Source organism: Manacus vitellinus, unplaced genomic scaffold (genome assembly GCF_001715985.3).
Source record: "Manacus vitellinus isolate BGI_N305 unplaced genomic scaffold, ASM171598v3 scaffold_16_pilon, whole genome shotgun sequence".
NCBI classification, from domain to species: Eukaryota; Metazoa; Chordata; class Aves; order Passeriformes; family Pipridae; genus Manacus; species Manacus vitellinus.
In genome coordinates, this window is record NW_021939189.1 from 2722769 (window position 1) to 2738506 (window position 15738).

The 15738-nt window shown below is 50.2% G+C and overlaps 1 protein-coding gene across 1 annotated transcript in view; it reads left to right on the top strand.

The window, feature by feature from the left end:
- LOC103757038 (immunoglobulin superfamily DCC subclass member 4) overlaps window positions 1–15738 on the top strand; it is a 31832-nt gene that overhangs the window by 5756 nt on the left and 10338 nt on the right. The window contains exons 5-15 of the mRNA XM_029958776.1: window positions 593–757; window positions 1702–1839; window positions 3276–3446; window positions 4006–4239; window positions 8672–8779; window positions 9126–9309; window positions 9501–9628; window positions 9803–9973; window positions 10488–10625; window positions 11123–11228; window positions 12165–12399. Of these exons, the coding sequence (XP_029814636.1) occupies window positions 593–757; window positions 1702–1839; window positions 3276–3446; window positions 4006–4239; window positions 8672–8779; window positions 9126–9309; window positions 9501–9628; window positions 9803–9973; window positions 10488–10625; window positions 11123–11228; window positions 12165–12399 (1778 nt within the window). The remainder of the gene's footprint in view (window positions 1–592; window positions 758–1701; window positions 1840–3275; window positions 3447–4005; window positions 4240–8671; window positions 8780–9125; window positions 9310–9500; window positions 9629–9802; window positions 9974–10487; window positions 10626–11122; window positions 11229–12164; window positions 12400–15738) is intronic.

Consider the following 15738-nt stretch of genomic DNA (forward strand, 5'->3'; position numbering starts at 1 on the left):
GTAAAGGAGTTTTCTCTTGGAGTCAGCACCAGCCTGTGGCAGTGCCTGCGGATTAGCCAACATATTCTGACTTGTTGAATGGCAGTAGCATGTCCACATACCTGAGTTGTCTGGATTCTTATGGGACTAGGCACTTCTGATTTTATACACATTGATTTTATATGCAAAGGCTGTGATTGCTAGGGGAGATATTAACCAGCTACATTGTGTACAAGGGCAATCACTAAATTGTTCACACCCAGAATCTAAAGTGAGATACTTGGATCTCTTGGTGTCTGTCTTCCCAAAGAGCCAGCAAGCCAATATTCTTGCTGAACTGCTGCCAGAGCTCCTCTGGAAATTAAACTGGTATCTGCAGCTACCTCAGCATGGAGCTCGAGTCAAAATGGAGGTGTTAACATTGAGGCATTGGATGTTTCTGCTCAAAGAACTCATATAAGAGGTGGGGTTTGTGCAGGTGCTGGGGGAATTGGAGAATACATTGATTTTTAAAGTGTATTTACACTGTGGACCTTGTGAGTTAAGTGATTTTTTTTTTTAAGAGTGTCTTGGCAGTTCACTGACCTGCTCATCAGTGTTTCCTTGGCTCTAGGAACAGATAATGTGGAATACCAGTTTGCTGTCAATAATGACACCACTGAGCTGCAAGTCAAGGACCTGGAACCCAATACCAACTATGTCTTCTACGTGGTCGCATATTCCCAGCTTGGAGCCAGCCGGACATCCTCTTCCATCATTGTCCAGACCCTGGAGGACGGTGCGTTGAGTTAGATGGGCACTGGTGCCTAAAAAATATTCCTGGCAGTAGCAGCTCCTAGAAACCCAAACCTGCACCTTGGTCTGATCATCACTTGGGTGATTAAGGGCATGAAAATGACCTGGCTGACAGTGGGGCCCATGAGAATCCTTTGGGAAGTGCAGTCAGCTCCTCAAGGCTTTCACCCAGCTCATACGATATTGCTCCAGGCTTGACTCTGGGCCAGACTTGATTTCAACTCAGAAGAAACATCTATTGCAATTTGTAGGGGTGGGAGCAGCCTTGAGGTCAGCTTCCTTAAGAGCCAGTAGTTTGTGTTGATTTTGCCATTTATCACATAGCATTTTGTGAGCAGTAGAGGCAGAGTGCCAGGAGGACAGCTGCCCAACGGGAGGACATGCACAGCTTTCCACAGGCTGCAGGACAGAGGCAAACAGTGATGGTTTTGGCAGACCTCATGTGCTTTATGTGCTTTTAATGCTCCCGACAGTGACCTGCGTGGTCCCGTGTGTGTGTGTGTCTGAAGCCTGAAAGCATGAAAGCTGCTGCAGCCAGAGCTGTTGTTCTTGAGGGAATGAGGATTCCCAGGCTGCAGTCTGGATCTGTGAGCCATTTCCTTCAGTGTCTCCTTCATGCTGCACATACAGCACAGGCTGATAGCTGGTGTGTGCCAGCATGCCCAGTCTACAGGGGATATGGATCCTTGGGAGCAGTGTGGCTGGGCAGGCTCTGCTCAGCCTGGAAGTGGAGCAGCCCACCATCTCCCCTCCCCAGACACCCCTCGGATGCTCTGAGGGGTATTGGTTCCCCTGGGACAGACGCTGTGTCACCAGTGGCTGTGGCAGGGCCAAGATCAGGTAGTGGCCTCCAGCCAACTCAGAGACCTGGCAGAGATGTGTTGAGGTCTTGCTCTTTGCTGACTTCTCGTGGTTGATTCCACCCAGTTCCCAGTGCTGCCCCTCAGCTGTCCCTGTCCAGCATGACTCCTGGTGACATCCGTGTGACGTGGCTGCCCCCTCCTCCAGAGCTGAGCAATGGCAAGATAACCAAGTACAAGATCGACTACTGCACCCTCAAGGAAGGTGAGGGGAACACCATCTGGGGGGTTGAGCCTTCTGCTCCAGGGGTGTTAACAGTGTGTCATGGGGAGGGGAGGAGGTCCAAGGCTGGAAATGGGGGGACCCCTCTTACCCAAGGCAGAGCAGCTCCCTTGTAGCCTGGCCCTGCTGGTCATGGCAATGCCCCGTGCTACTTCACACGACTTCAAGGTGCCTTTTCCTGTGACTGTGAAGGAACTGTGTCCCCAGGGGAATGGCCTGACCCATGTTTGTGCTGCTCCAGGAATGTCTGCATAGGCAACCTTTCACTGCCGTCTGAACTGTGTGTTTTGGGGGAAGAGCTTGGGGACGAGGGGTAAATGCTTTCACTTTCCTTAAAATGGAGTCTAATCAAAGTGATCCCTGTGGAAAAAAACAGAACCACAAGTAATCCTGTCCAGGCTGTGTTGCTCTATTGCTGAGTGTTTTCCAGTTTTATTTACACTATCAGGTACTCTAAGCAGCGTTCAGCAGGGATGGTAACATTTACCTACACTGGATGTGGCTGTTCCAATTCCATGTGTGCTTGCTTTGCAAATCCTTCTGGGTATTTGCTCTCATAACCGTCAAAGCTCTGCAGCTTCTCACTTGCCAGGGTCATGATTCTTCCTGAGAGAAGGATGGGGAGTGTGAGGTGCTGGACGTGTTCCCATTTATTTGAACTGGGTTAGTAGTCTGTGCTGTGATTCCTGGCTCTTGTTCTTTGCCTTGAGCCTGCACATGGCTCTGTGGCGTTGTAAAACCTTGGAAACACTTGCAATCCAGGGATCACACTCAGCAGTACTCTGTTACATAGCAGAGACAGCGCTCCCGGCTGAGTTAATGCCAGGGGAAGCTGAAATTAAGACCTCTGCATTCTCCAAACAGGCAACATGAATCTTCAGCAAGACCAGTTAGTTGTTACAGTGAAAATCCCAGGCCATTCTCAGCTTAAATTTCCTGTTATCCCCCTTATGAACTTGGGTGGGCTGAAGAGGGAGTGATAAAACCTTCGTCTGGCTTGGGTGAAGGTGTGAATTTTGCAGAAAGCAGGGCTGCTGGACAGTTCTGGTTCAAATTAAGGTGAGGATTTAAATACAGCAGTGAGAAGCAGTGGAACATACCATCAGCTCCCATCAGCTGTGCTCATGTTCTGCCGTCACGTCAGCAGCAGGGTTTCTGACAGCTCCCTCCGGGCAGGCTTCGTGTGCTGAAGGCAACCTGCAGTTTGGAATGTGATGAAGGGAGTTGTCAGTCAGGATATCAGCTCTGCCCAGCCTTCAGTTCTGGTTTTTCTCGGTGGTGTGAGATTGCACTGGGCGAAGCCAAGCCAGCCCAGGGCATTCAGACCACGTGGGACAGCAAGGCTTGTGGCTGCTCAGCTGTACTTCCCTTTGGCTGGGAAATCCCTGTTTTCAGTGGTGTCCCCTTGGTTCCAGCAGATCAGGTCACCTCCATCGAAGTGGGTGGAAATGAGACCCAGATCACACTCTACTCGCTCCATCCCAACAAAGTGTACAAGGTCCGGATCGCAGCCAGCACCAGTGTGGGATACGGGGCCCCCTCCGAGTGGACCCAGCACCGGACTCCTGACAGAGACAACCAGACACATGGTAGGAGCCTGGGAATGCCTGGGATTTGGGGCAGGGTGTGGGGAACTTCAGGCATTGTCAGAGATTCTTGCTTTGCTTTGGGAATTACGACCATTGGTTTTGGTTAGAGCAAAGTGCTCACATTTATCTTGCTGCTCAGCAGCCCCTGTACCTCTCCCTGCTTGCCTGGGCAGTGGGTCTTTCCTCCCTCCATGTGCAACTGGGAAAATTCATAGAAAAGAAAGAAAGAAATAAAACCCCAGACCCCAATGTTATGACATTTGGGAGGGAATAGACAATTCTGCCAGGCAGAGCTGAGCCCACACCAGACTCTAGCAGTGGTTAAAGACGGGAATATCTCAGAATACATTGGAGAACCCCCATAGTGGCTTTGTGACATGGTTGTATCACCCAGCTGGGAATGTAACTATCCCACTCTCCACTGTCAGGCAGTGGAGACATCCCACTCAGCACAGCCTTTCCTCGCATCCTTCCCTCGCTACTGAGGACAGGGAGGATTCAGTAGAGCAGGGAAATGGAGACAAGTGGCTGAACATTTTTCTCCTGTTCTTTTTCTCAGTTCCCTTTGCCCCAACGGAATTGAAAGTCCGAGCGAAGATGGAGTCTCTCCTGATAACGTGGCAGCCCCCAGCCAACCATGCCCAGATATCTGGCTACAAGCTCTACTACCGAGAAGTGGGCCCAGAGGAGTCCAGCAATGAGAGCCCCTTGGATGGTGCTGAAGATGAGAGCTGGGACGTAGGACCCATAAAACTCAAGAAGAAAGTGAAGCAGTACGAGCTGACTCGACTAGGTTAGCTGGTCCCATCTTCCTAGCAGTTGGTGTGGAAACCCAGGGCCTGTCTCTTGCACTTTGCAGCATCCCAGGGTGCTCCCAGGAGGCTCAGTTGTTTGCTTGGCTGGAGATACACAGGGCCAGGGCCATGTGGGCTGTTTTAAGAGCACTCAAAATCCTTTCTGGAGTGGGGCTCTGAGCAGAGTTTAAGCCATGGAAATTTCTGATGCCAGTGTAGCAGGGCTTGTATTTTTAACCAAGGGTTACCAATATACTTAGTGTATGCTAATAAGTGGTTCTTAATCAATTAGTGTTTTTAATGTGTCGAGAGTGCCAAGATTGAAATCTCCAGTCAGGACAATGATCTCTCCTTCCCTCTGTATTTCTAAGGAGCTCCATAATTGCATCCTGTTTGAAATCTCTCTGTATTACAATGCAGAGATGGGATAATTCACAGCATGCTAATTTTGGGCCAGTATTCCCCTGTACCTCCCCCATAAAGGAAGAGGGATGGAAGAGTGAGTGTCCATGGCTGGAGAACATCTGCAGAGCAGTCAGATCTGCCTGCCTGGCTCACTGCGCTCGGTGTTTCCCATAAGGAGTTATGTCCCTAACATCTGATTGTATTAATTAATTGATTTGCCCGTTGATACAGGATGGACAGAGAGAGGGGAGAGTCATGGAAGATGAAAGTGGAGTTGTTCTGTCCCCCACTTCATGCTTCATCCCTGTTTCTGCCCAGTGAGCCGAGCCTGCAGGGTGCATGTGTGGTGTGCTGGTTCATCTTACACTTGTAGCATATTTATTATGCACGGTGGGAAGGCCAGGCTGCAGCACCTGGAAGGACTGGTCGTGCCATCACTAAGTGGGTTCCCAGCTCTGCCACAGCCATCCTGCTGCTGAGAGGGTGTTAACAGTGATGAGCTTCTCTGAAGAACTTTAGTCTGTAATTATTGCACTGGGGGAACCACATGTGAACATCATCACGCGCTGCTCTAACCGCTGGCAAGGCAGTCAGCAGAGGGGCTCAGAGTGGGCTGAATTGGTTCCAAATGCTCTGGCACAGTGATGCTGAGAGGGCTGCTTGTTCTCCTGTAATTACTTCCTTAAATTTGGGCATCCGTCAAGCCCTAATGGTTTCCTTATGACCTGGCGGTTGTGTGTCGGCTCTTGCTGTGTCAGGAACGGAGTCTCGGGTTTCTCCCCGCCATGGATGTTCCCTTTTCTCCCCTTGTGCTGTTGAATGATGTGCTCCTGCACGCGTCCAATAAAGGAAGGGTCAGGAATCTGGTTGTGCTGAGGAAGGCAGGGGGTCTGGATATGAAACAAGGAGGAGCGGTTGGGATTTAGAAGGGTTTAGTTTTACCGCGCTGAGCTACTCTGTGCTGGTACTTAGGTCTGCATCTTGTAGGCAGAGCTGGTAGTGGTCTCAAGAAAGGTTGGCAGCCCTAATGGGATCTGCATGTGGGCTGATGGAGAATCAGCTGGGGGGATTTCCCAGCTCATGGACGTCTGCCAGGGAAGCACAGCACTGGAAACCTCTCCTGTGATTCTCCTGTAAAAATAGAGAAAACACCCAACACTGTGTCTTGGGAGTACCTACAACAGTCATCAAGTCCAACTGCTTGACTGCTGACCAAAAGTTAAAGCAGATTCTGTCTAAATGCCTTTTAAACACTGACAGGCTTGGGGCATCGACCACCTCTCTAGGAAGCCTGTTCCAGTGTTAGCAATGGTGTCAGGAAATCCCAGGCTGGGCACTGGGAAAACCAGGCTGTGGCTCAGATGTGGTCACATACTATGTCAGTGCAGGCAAGGTCCAGCACAGTGCCTACATGTCCCCTGACTGAAGGCAGCACTCTGCCCCTTGTCTTGGTTTGAGGTGTGGCCTGAAGGACAAAACTCCTGTCCCACTCCTTGTTTCTGCATAGCTCCTGATTGTCCTTGGGGTTTTTTTTTTCCAGGACACAGCAGGGCAAGAAAGGAAGCACTTTGTGGGGTGAGAGGTCCCTTCGAGGCACACCCCAGGCAGAGGTGGATGGGGATGCAGAAACAGCTTTGGCCAGAGCTTCTGGAGCACAGTTACTGTTACTACCATCTCATGCTAATCTGTGGAGCAAACGGTGTCTCCTTAGAGTGGTATCACTAATGTCACACCTTGTGTATGCTGAAGTCCTGGTGAGAGATGGGCAGCTATTTAAGGGCACATAAGAAATCCAGCAATTTCATGAGCCCACAGAATCAAAAGGAAGCTGTCCTGAATCACCAGCAGGGTGAATCACCTCAGGGCTTTTCCCTGAGGAATTCTTACTGATTTCCATCTTACTCTCTGTACTGGTGTACAACTACCAGGACCATAATTTATTCGAAAAATAAACGGTAGGGATCTGATCCTGTCTTCCTCATTCCCATGAAGGAAGACTGCATTCCTCTGGGAGTCTGGAAGTTAGGGTATTTTCCCACTTAAAGGAAAATATGGCTGGCACCTGGCCAATATGAGCACCTTGAAACGCTGAGTGAAGCAACATATTTAGCATATTGGATATATTATGCAGTCATTCAGATTAGTGATTTGAAATGATCTGGACTAGATTATTCTGCTTATATTTAATGTATGATGGAATGCAGTGAAATACATCTGTTTTCATGCTGCCTACTAGCTTCTTGACAGCTTGATAGAGCTTTATGTCTGTCTGTTCTAAGAGCTTGAACATCTGGGACTGTGTATAAAAATTGAAACTAAGCCTCTGACTGAGAAATCCAAAATACCCCTATTTTCAGGATGTGAGGTGCTCAATCTTGTAGTTGAGCTCCCCTGGCTTCATGTGTAAGTGGCTGCTGTGTCCATCCTGCCCGGGGATGGAGATGGAAGACTTGTCCTTTCCTTCACTTCATTCCCCAACAGGAGCTTCCCACAGCTGCATCACATCTGTGAGCTCTTCCTCATCCTTTGGATCACATCATCCACAAAGAGCTCGTGTCCTAGCAAAGCCCAACCAAAGGCTGGGGCAGGAGGAGGAGTGTCTGTGCTGGTGAGAGACGGGCTGTGGGGCTCTTTGTTCCAGCCCTTTGGAAGTTGAGTGCCCTTTGGTCTCATCCCCCTTGTGTGGGTTTGAAACGTTTTTTCTGTGGCTGGAGAGTGTGGAAATGCAGATCAGGCTGTCTTGGAGGCAGACAAAACTCTGTTTGCTTTTGGGATTCTTTAGGGAAGAAAAATGTGGCTGAACTGTTTTTATATTCTGAGCGCGAACGTGTGTTGTGGAGCAGAGAAAGCCTTTGGTAATTGGTACCATCAGCCTCTGGGAGCGTAATCAGGGCAGTAATAATAAAATTGGCATCAATAGGAAAGGTTTTATTCTGCTTACGTTGTCTGGCAAAGAGAGCAGTGATCTATGAGGGCAGGGAATGAAGAGGCATGTCCCAAATTAACAAACTTCATCAATGCACTGCAGCCAAGGCAACCAAAGGCGGTGTGGACTGCTCTGGCTGGGCTCCTGAAGGAGTGGCTGCTGCAGGGAGTGTCTTCTTTGAGAACTTTGTATCTCCCAAGTTGTTTCCTTGATTAAATATCTCCATTAAAAAAACCCTCAGATGTTACAGCAGAAGAGTATTTCAACTGATGAAAGGCTGGAGGAAAAAGAAGTGAATTTTGGACCTCACTGCTGGGACACAGAGCACCCTGTCCAGCAGCTCAGTTTGGGTCCAAGTGTGAGATTCCCCACAGTTCAAGGCTCTCTGATGGGAGGAGTGTGTAATGAGGCCTCTCGGGTTTCTGGTGTGGGTTTTCTGTGCACTGTTGCTTTTCTAATTGCAAATCAAGAAACTGCAGTGGAGTCAAAATAGTCACAATACAACAAAAGCTGCCAGTGACTTAACAGGGCTTGTGAGGACTCACTGGAAGGAAGGTCCTCACAGCAGTGAGTAAATCAGAAAGAACCATGGAAATGAGAGGTGCATTTGGGAGAGAACATCCTCACTCCTCAAGAATAAGCAGTGCAGTGCATTCTCCTCCATGGGGGAGAGAGGAGTCACTGTGCAGGTTTCTTTAGCAGTTTGCAAGGGAGAAAGATCAGGAGATCTTGAGATGATGTGCTACAAACCAGGACACTGGTTAACCCTTGGGGGCTGGGGCAAGTCCATTTCCAGCTGATAATTTCTGTAAAAAGTGAGGGGAGAACTAGAGAGCAGCTGTGCTGATACATGCACCAGCTGTGAGACAGTGTTTGTATGTGGGAAGCCTGTAAGTGGAAGGGGGACTCCCTGCTGTAATTTAGGTATTAGGTGATATTTATTTAGGTATTAGTTAATAAAAACATATTTATTACGTTCAGGCTACTTTCTTGGATGATGAGAAAAGCTGGTCTGATCAAAGAAAACATGTCTAACTGGGGAGGGTTGGTGACAAAAATAACCCCAGACAAACCCTGATTGTTTTTTTTTTTTTTCCCAGTTCCTGGGAAACTCTACGAGGTGAAGCTGGTGGCATTCAACAAGCACGAGGATGGTTATGCAGCTGTTTGGAAGGGCAAAACAGAGAAGGCACCGGCGACAGCAGTAGGTGAGCAATCCTCTTTGTTGTCTTTCTCCTCTGCTTGGCACGTGGCTTCAAAGGAAGGGTAGGGGGAAAGCTACACAAGATGAGCTTCAAGAAGGACAATATCAAAATGGGGAAGGTCCCAATATAAGGCAACGTCCACTGACAGTCATTGCAAAATGCATTGGAGGAATTGGGAAGGAGAGAAAGGAGCAAAATATCCCCCTTCTCATTAGGGTTGTTCTTACGCTGCGTGTAAGGTTTGCACCACCCCCAACCAAAGGGGAGGAGGAGAGTTTTGGGATGTGTGGTGGGGGAATTACTGTCACGTACATCTCCACATCTCTTTTCTTTTTGTTTTGCACCACAGATCCCCCTGTACAGAAGGGTCCTCCTCTGCCTCCAGTCCAAGTCTATGCAGAGTCCAACAGCTCGACTTCCATATGGCTCAGGTGGAAGAAGCCTGACTTCACAACAGTCAAAATTGTCAACTACACCGTGCGCTTCAGCCCCTGGGGCCTGAAGAACGCCTCTCTCGTGACGTACTACACCAGGTAAAGAGGGATGCCAAGGGTTCATCTGCCTTGGATTGCTCATGTCAGCCATGAACACAGGGCAGGAGCAACCTGCATGGAATTTCCAGTACTTAGCAAAATCCTGGGTGCTGGAACATCTACCGTGGTCACAGATAACATGGGAGAACCATCAGGTGTTCATGACCTTGTGCTGTGTCCTCTCTCACCAGCTCTGACGAAGACATTCTCATCAGTGGGCTGAAGCCCTACACCAGGTATGAGTTTGCCGTGCAGTCCAACGGCGTCGGCATCGACGGCCCCTTCGGCAGCGTGGTGGAGCGCTTCACCCTTCCCGACCGTGAGTAGTGACGGGAACTGAGCCCTGACTTATCCTGCTTTTCCCTGAACCTCTGTCAGTTCCCTCCTGATGTACCCTGAGAGATGTGGTCTCAGACCCCCTCTGAGCTCTCTCCCTGGGGGCGAACGCTCTCCCCCTCTTCCTGCTGCTCAGGATGGGTCTTGTCTCTGCCAGGCCCCTCCACTCCTCCGTCTGACCTGCGGCTGCACCCGCTCAACCCCTACGCTGTGCAGGTGCACTGGTGCCCACCTGTGGAGCCCAACGGCATCATTGTGGAGTATCTCATCCTGTACAATGCCAACAACACGCAGCCAGATGACATGTGGACCTTGCTGACGCGAGAAGGTGAGCCTCCTCCAGGTGCTGCAGTACCCCACCACTCCTCCTCCTGCCTCCTTCCCTGCCTCTGGAGCGCTGGTCACTCAGTGCTGCTGCCCTGATTTTTGCCTCACCAAATACTGAAGAGCTCCTGGTGCCAGCTTTCCTGGAGCGCCTGCTGGGCCTTGCTCCTGGTCACATCAGAGAGTCCAGGGACATGACTACTGAGAGACATGAAATCAAACATGTCTAGGGCTGAAACAGCCATTGTCACCCAGGAAACATCCTGCAGATACAGGCTGGCAGCCAGTAATTCCTAGAAAAACGTGTGCCAGCAGCACCATGTGCAGTCTGTATCATCAGCTCTGTGAACAGCAAGTTCATTAATACTGAAGAGGTGTATGAAATGCCTCTTGGAGCTCATGTCACAAAATCCCTCACTTCTGAGGGTCCAAGCAGAATTTTGTTGCTGCTTTGCTGTAGCCTCTGAATGTTCTTGAAACTGCACATTTTAAATTTCTTTTGACTTGCTTTTGGTCAGGAAATATCTTCAGCACTGAAGTGCATGGCCTGGAAAGTGATACAAGATACTTTTTCAAGATGGGAGCAAAGACAGTCGTGGGATCTGGTCCCTATTCCAACGTTAAGGATGTGCACACCCTCCGGGAGAAGTTGTCTGGTATGAATTCCCCCCTTGTCCCGGGGCAGGAAGTGAGAGCTGTGTTGCTGAAGGCCATGATTTGTCAGGAGTGACATTTCTGATTGCCAAGCCATTGCCTGATGTCACTGTGTAGGATGTGAGATATAATTCTGTGCAGGCCAGAGCAGAGGATCACAGCAGAGCCGTAAGATGTGCAGCTCCAGAACCCATCCCACAGCCAAACTTCATCCCTCTTCCCCATCCCAGTTCCTCTGGAAGGGCATGTGCAACCTTTCTGTAGTGTGAGATTAATTAATGTGCACAGATGCCAGTTTGCTCTAAATTATCACTGCCAAGAAATCTTCATCTATGTGTATAGAATCATAGAACCATGGAATAGTTTGGGTTGGAAGGGACTTTTAAAGGCATGGCCTGTTGGGTGTAGTACAGCTGGTGCTTCTTTGAACATGAGAGACTTTATACCTTCTTCCTGCTAGCAGCCGAAATAGTGTATCCATCCTTCCTTCCCCTCCTAGATGTCCTGGATATTCACTCTGTCACGGGGATCATCGTGGGGGTCTGCCTGGGGCTGCTCTGCATCCTCTTCTGCATGTGTGCCAGCTTCCGAAACAGCAAGCACAGGTGGGTGTCACCTCACCTGGGCAGCAGGGAAAGGAGGCAGCTGTGGAAGGAGACAAATACACTGGGAGCTGCATCCCCTGTCCAGCTGCGCTGCCTGGGATACAGTGTAGGACACAGTTAATGCACAGATTGAATCTTGGAAGTGCTCACTGGATAAGGAGCATATTTAGTATAATCTTTTCACTGATTTATTTTCTCAGTAGTTTCTCTTCAATTTGTATTCTCAGACTAGTAGGAGTTTTTTTTTCAGAGAAAGAAAAAGCCCCAAGAAAATGGAAGAACCAGATTATTACCTGTGTCTGTTAGTGTGGGCAGTATTTTGCTTCTGAGGTTGGACAGCTCTAAGGATGTTTGGAAATGGTTTGTTAACTTCCAGCTGGGAAAATAATGAAAGACTTCCCAGTGAGTGACAGGCTGGTTTAAGGAGGATTGGAGGCAGCCCAAAGCCCCCTGCTATCCCAGGGGTCTGAATCCAGCCACAAGCATTTGGAAAGACCATGAGCAGAAAACAGCTCAGTTGTTGAGAAGAGCTCTGAGCTTACAGCAGATCTCAGGACTAGGGACAGGCAGCTTCTGGAGTCTTGTCCTAATGTGGCCACTGAACTTCCCTGTCCTGTTGCATCTCTTACCTGTAAAGCAGAGGTGACAGGAGTGACGCAGCTCCCCGTGGGCCAGGGTTAGTGAGTGTCCTGCTCCAGTGCTGGGACTCATGGTGTCTGATGGCCTTAGGATCTGCAAGGAGAGCTTTGCATCCCTCACTGGGATTTGTCTGAGCTTTGGGATTAGCAAAGGTGGTGGAGATGCATCTGTGGTGAAAGCTGTTACAGTGGGATGTGGACAGAGGATCCCCTTCCTCTAGAGGGGCAGGGCAGGGCTTGGGCCGTGGGCTTCCACAAGGACCAGCTGAGATGTCAGCTCTTGCTTGTTTTCCCTCAGGGAGGCCCTGCCAGGCCTGGATTCCCAGGCTGCTGGCAACCACACGTACTACCACCGGAACAGGCAGGGGATGGCTGCTCCCAGTGCCACCCTGGACTCACATGAGCTTGAGTCCCTCATGTCCCCACTCCCAGAGGATGCACCCGTGCCCCTGGGGGACATCACAGAGCTGACAGAGGTGCACAGCCTCATCCACACGAGCCTCCCTGAGGATATTCTCCATGGGAAGAGGAAGGTAAGGACACATATGCACATGGCCACTGGGCTCCCACCCTGGGCAAGAGCCTTTGTTTGGTGTGTGGTACTGGGAAGCCAGAGTTGAATCCTGTCCTGGCTCTGCAGTGCTGGCAGAGCTGGTGCTGGGCAGCCACACATTTCCCTCTTTGTAAAACTGACTGACTCAGCCTTGGCTGTCAGATCTAATTTGGGATCCCTGTGCCATCTACTACTGCTTTTTACTTCCTGAGACAGCGATCCCTCATCCCAAGAAGCTGCTGCCAAACTTGGTGCTGCAGAAAGCTGCACTTTTCCTTTTGCTGTGCCATGTGGATGGTGTGAGGAAATGTGATGGCTAGAGCAGACACTCAGCCTTTTGCTTGGAGTAAAAAGAGCTCTGTCCATGAAGAGTATATCCACTGGAATGCCCTAGAAGATAAACAAGAGGTGAAACTGTGGGGTTTTCGTGAACCTTATTTTTTAAGTTTTTTCCGGCCCTTCTTGGTTTGCCTGACATTGCACTGTCTTTCATTCCTCCCTGCCCATTTTGTCTTTCAAGCTTGCCTGAAACATTTCATTCCATTAGGGAACCTTTAATTGGCCTAATTTAGTTAATCTGTTTATGTCTCTCTTTGTAGCCCTGGGAGAGCATGTAAAGTAATTAGGAGGTTCAGTAAAACAAATGTGTTGTGAGCACGTGGGATTTCAGGTTTGCATCAGCGATGCGCTCGTGGGTCACCGGAGGGAAGGTGAGTTCAGGTACCTGGCTGACCATGAGCTCTCACTGGCTGTGAGAGGCAGTGCAGGTGTGATCTTTTGGAACCTCAAAGTCTTCTGCTGAGCTAGAAGACACCTTTAGTATCCCTGCAAGCTGAAGCCGTGCCCGTGGCCATCCCCGCCTGCCGTGTCAGATCAGCGCTCAGCTGAAGGAGAGGCTGTTTGTTTGCAGCCAAGCCACATCCAGGGATTGTGGTGGAATGTAGCTGCCTGTCTGGATCCAAGCCGAAGAGTGTGAGGAATTTCCTACAGCTCTTTCTGTTAAATAAGGAACAAATGTTTTCAGGGATGGGGACTTACCCTTGAGAACAGGTCGGGGGGGGGGAAGTTCCCTTCTTCGTGAGGCCTTTCTGGGGGCAGCATATCCAGATCTCTCTTCCAAAGCAGCAATCCTGTCTGCAAGGGTTTAAACCGAGATGTGAATGTGTGCAGAGCAGGGGCTGGAGAGGGCAGTGCCAAGGGCAGTGCCAAGGCCTGGCTGCTCAGGGCTCAGCCTGAGAGCTGGGGCCCTCAGAGGCTGCCAGTGATCAGCAGTGAGTTATGGCCAGAGACCAGAGCTTTGGGGAGGGGGACAGTTCTGGCTGCAGGGTCTGTGCCTTCATAATTAGATGGGAAAAGGCTACTGCGAGTTAAATTCAGTGAGGATTTTTTTTTTCATGGATGTGGATAGGCAAGCAAGGGTCACTGGGAAGCAGCTGCAGGCAGCCACCTGGAGAGCAGAGTTGTCACCAGTGCTGAGCAGGGAGGTGACCTGGCAGGTGGTGTGGTGGCCAGGAGCAACAGGCTGTTGTTGCTGGAAGTGGGCACTGGAGGGAGATGTGCTCCCACGCAGGAGACCCCGCTCCCTCCACTGCCCAGCTCCTGCTGGAAGTGTCACCTGAGCACACTGCATCCTGTCTGTACTCTGTATAATGTACAGAGTATAATCCAGGGTGAAAAGACTCAGAAACACATTTATGCTGCAGTTGCCCAGAGCCCTATGTCTGGAGGGGGCTGTGATGTTCCCTGGCTGGGTGATCAAGGAGTTGGGCAGTTCTCCTCTCATGGCTGGAGCAGTGCACACCTGCCCAGTGCCCACAACAATATAAATCAGGTCTGAGCAGCTGAGAGTGTGTGCATCTCGCTGCTTGTACACAAAGTGCCTCTAGTCGAGTCCCTGGAGTGGGTGTGGGTTCCTTGGGTTGTCTTGTGTGCTGCAAATAGCTCCCTCCAGCAGCCATTGAGTCTGGAAACCCTCAGGGACCCTGCCTGGAACAGAGTGTTGTGGGAGCTTTGCACCCTGCAGTGACCAGCTGCCTTTGTTGCCTTCTCTTTTCTTCTCTCATGCTGTGTGTGGTTGGGATTGTGAAAATCCATGGCAAGGAATATGATAGAGCCACAGAAAAGAGAAAATCCTTGTGGAAGGAAATTCCTGGTCCAGCCTGGCAAGGGGAAATTCCCCAGGGTGCTCTAGGTTGGATAGTATGACTGGCAGTCTTAGACAAAAAAGAGAGGAAGTGAGAAATGTCAGAAGGATCCCTTAAATAACAGTGTATCATGTCACCACAGAGCTCAGGATGTTGGTTGGGGCTGACTCTTGGTGCAGTGCTGCCGCCACTGCCGGGCAGGTTTGTGTGGCTGTGACCTCCAGTTGCCTCCTTGTCTCTCGGTCCTGAGGTTACATGCTCCCAAAACCTGGTTTGTGTTGTCTGGATGGCAGTTGCCATTGGTGGTGGCAGTGATTGCTGCTCTGTGTCTGCAGGCTGCTCACATCCTGGCTTTTACTTGGCATTCTATGGATTATTCTTTCTTGGTTTTATTCTTGTGGCAGCCCGAGGTTCCAGTGGAGGTTGGAGGCTCCACATTAGGAGGTGTACAGACACAAAGAGGGGACTGTCCCCATGCCATAAGGAGTCAGAAGTGAGCAAATGTCACTTTGCAGGTGTGAGGCCAAAGGGCAGAAAGTCTTTAAAAACACTGAGATTGGAAGAGACTTCTGCAAAGAATTTCAGGAAAGGGTTTTGAGATGTCCCCTTGGTTGTTTTCAAGAGCACTAGTCCCTTCAAACTTACGACTGTGATTCCTCTTGAGCTCTTACACATAATGCTGGGGGTGCAGGACGGTGCAAGTGGAAGGTGGGACAGTCCCAGAGGAGTCTCCTGGCCCCTCATGTCCCTGCCTGCAGGACAAGAAGGTGCTACTGCAGCCGAGCTGTCAGCACAGGGCCCCTCTGGATGCTGGCAGCTCCATTGGGCAGGAGAACACAGCCATTTAGTGGCCCATTTTCCTTCCTTTCTGTGTGTTTCCCAGTGGTCACAGGGAAGGATTTGTAAAGACAATGACAAGTGATTTTCCTCTCTTACTGTCTTCCCCTTGCAAGTGACCCCTCCCTGATGCCCTGGGTATCCCTGTTAGAACTGACACTGTGGAGCACAGGCTGTGGAGATGCAGCTCTGTCTCCCCTGACAGATGGACTGAGGCTGATAAAATGGCTCTGCTCCAGACAGCTCTGTCACTGCTGCTTGTGGGCCAAGCAATTTAGGGGGTGGGGGAGAATGTTAAAAAGCATCTGCTTTCCGTGGAAGACTTCAGCTTTTCATTG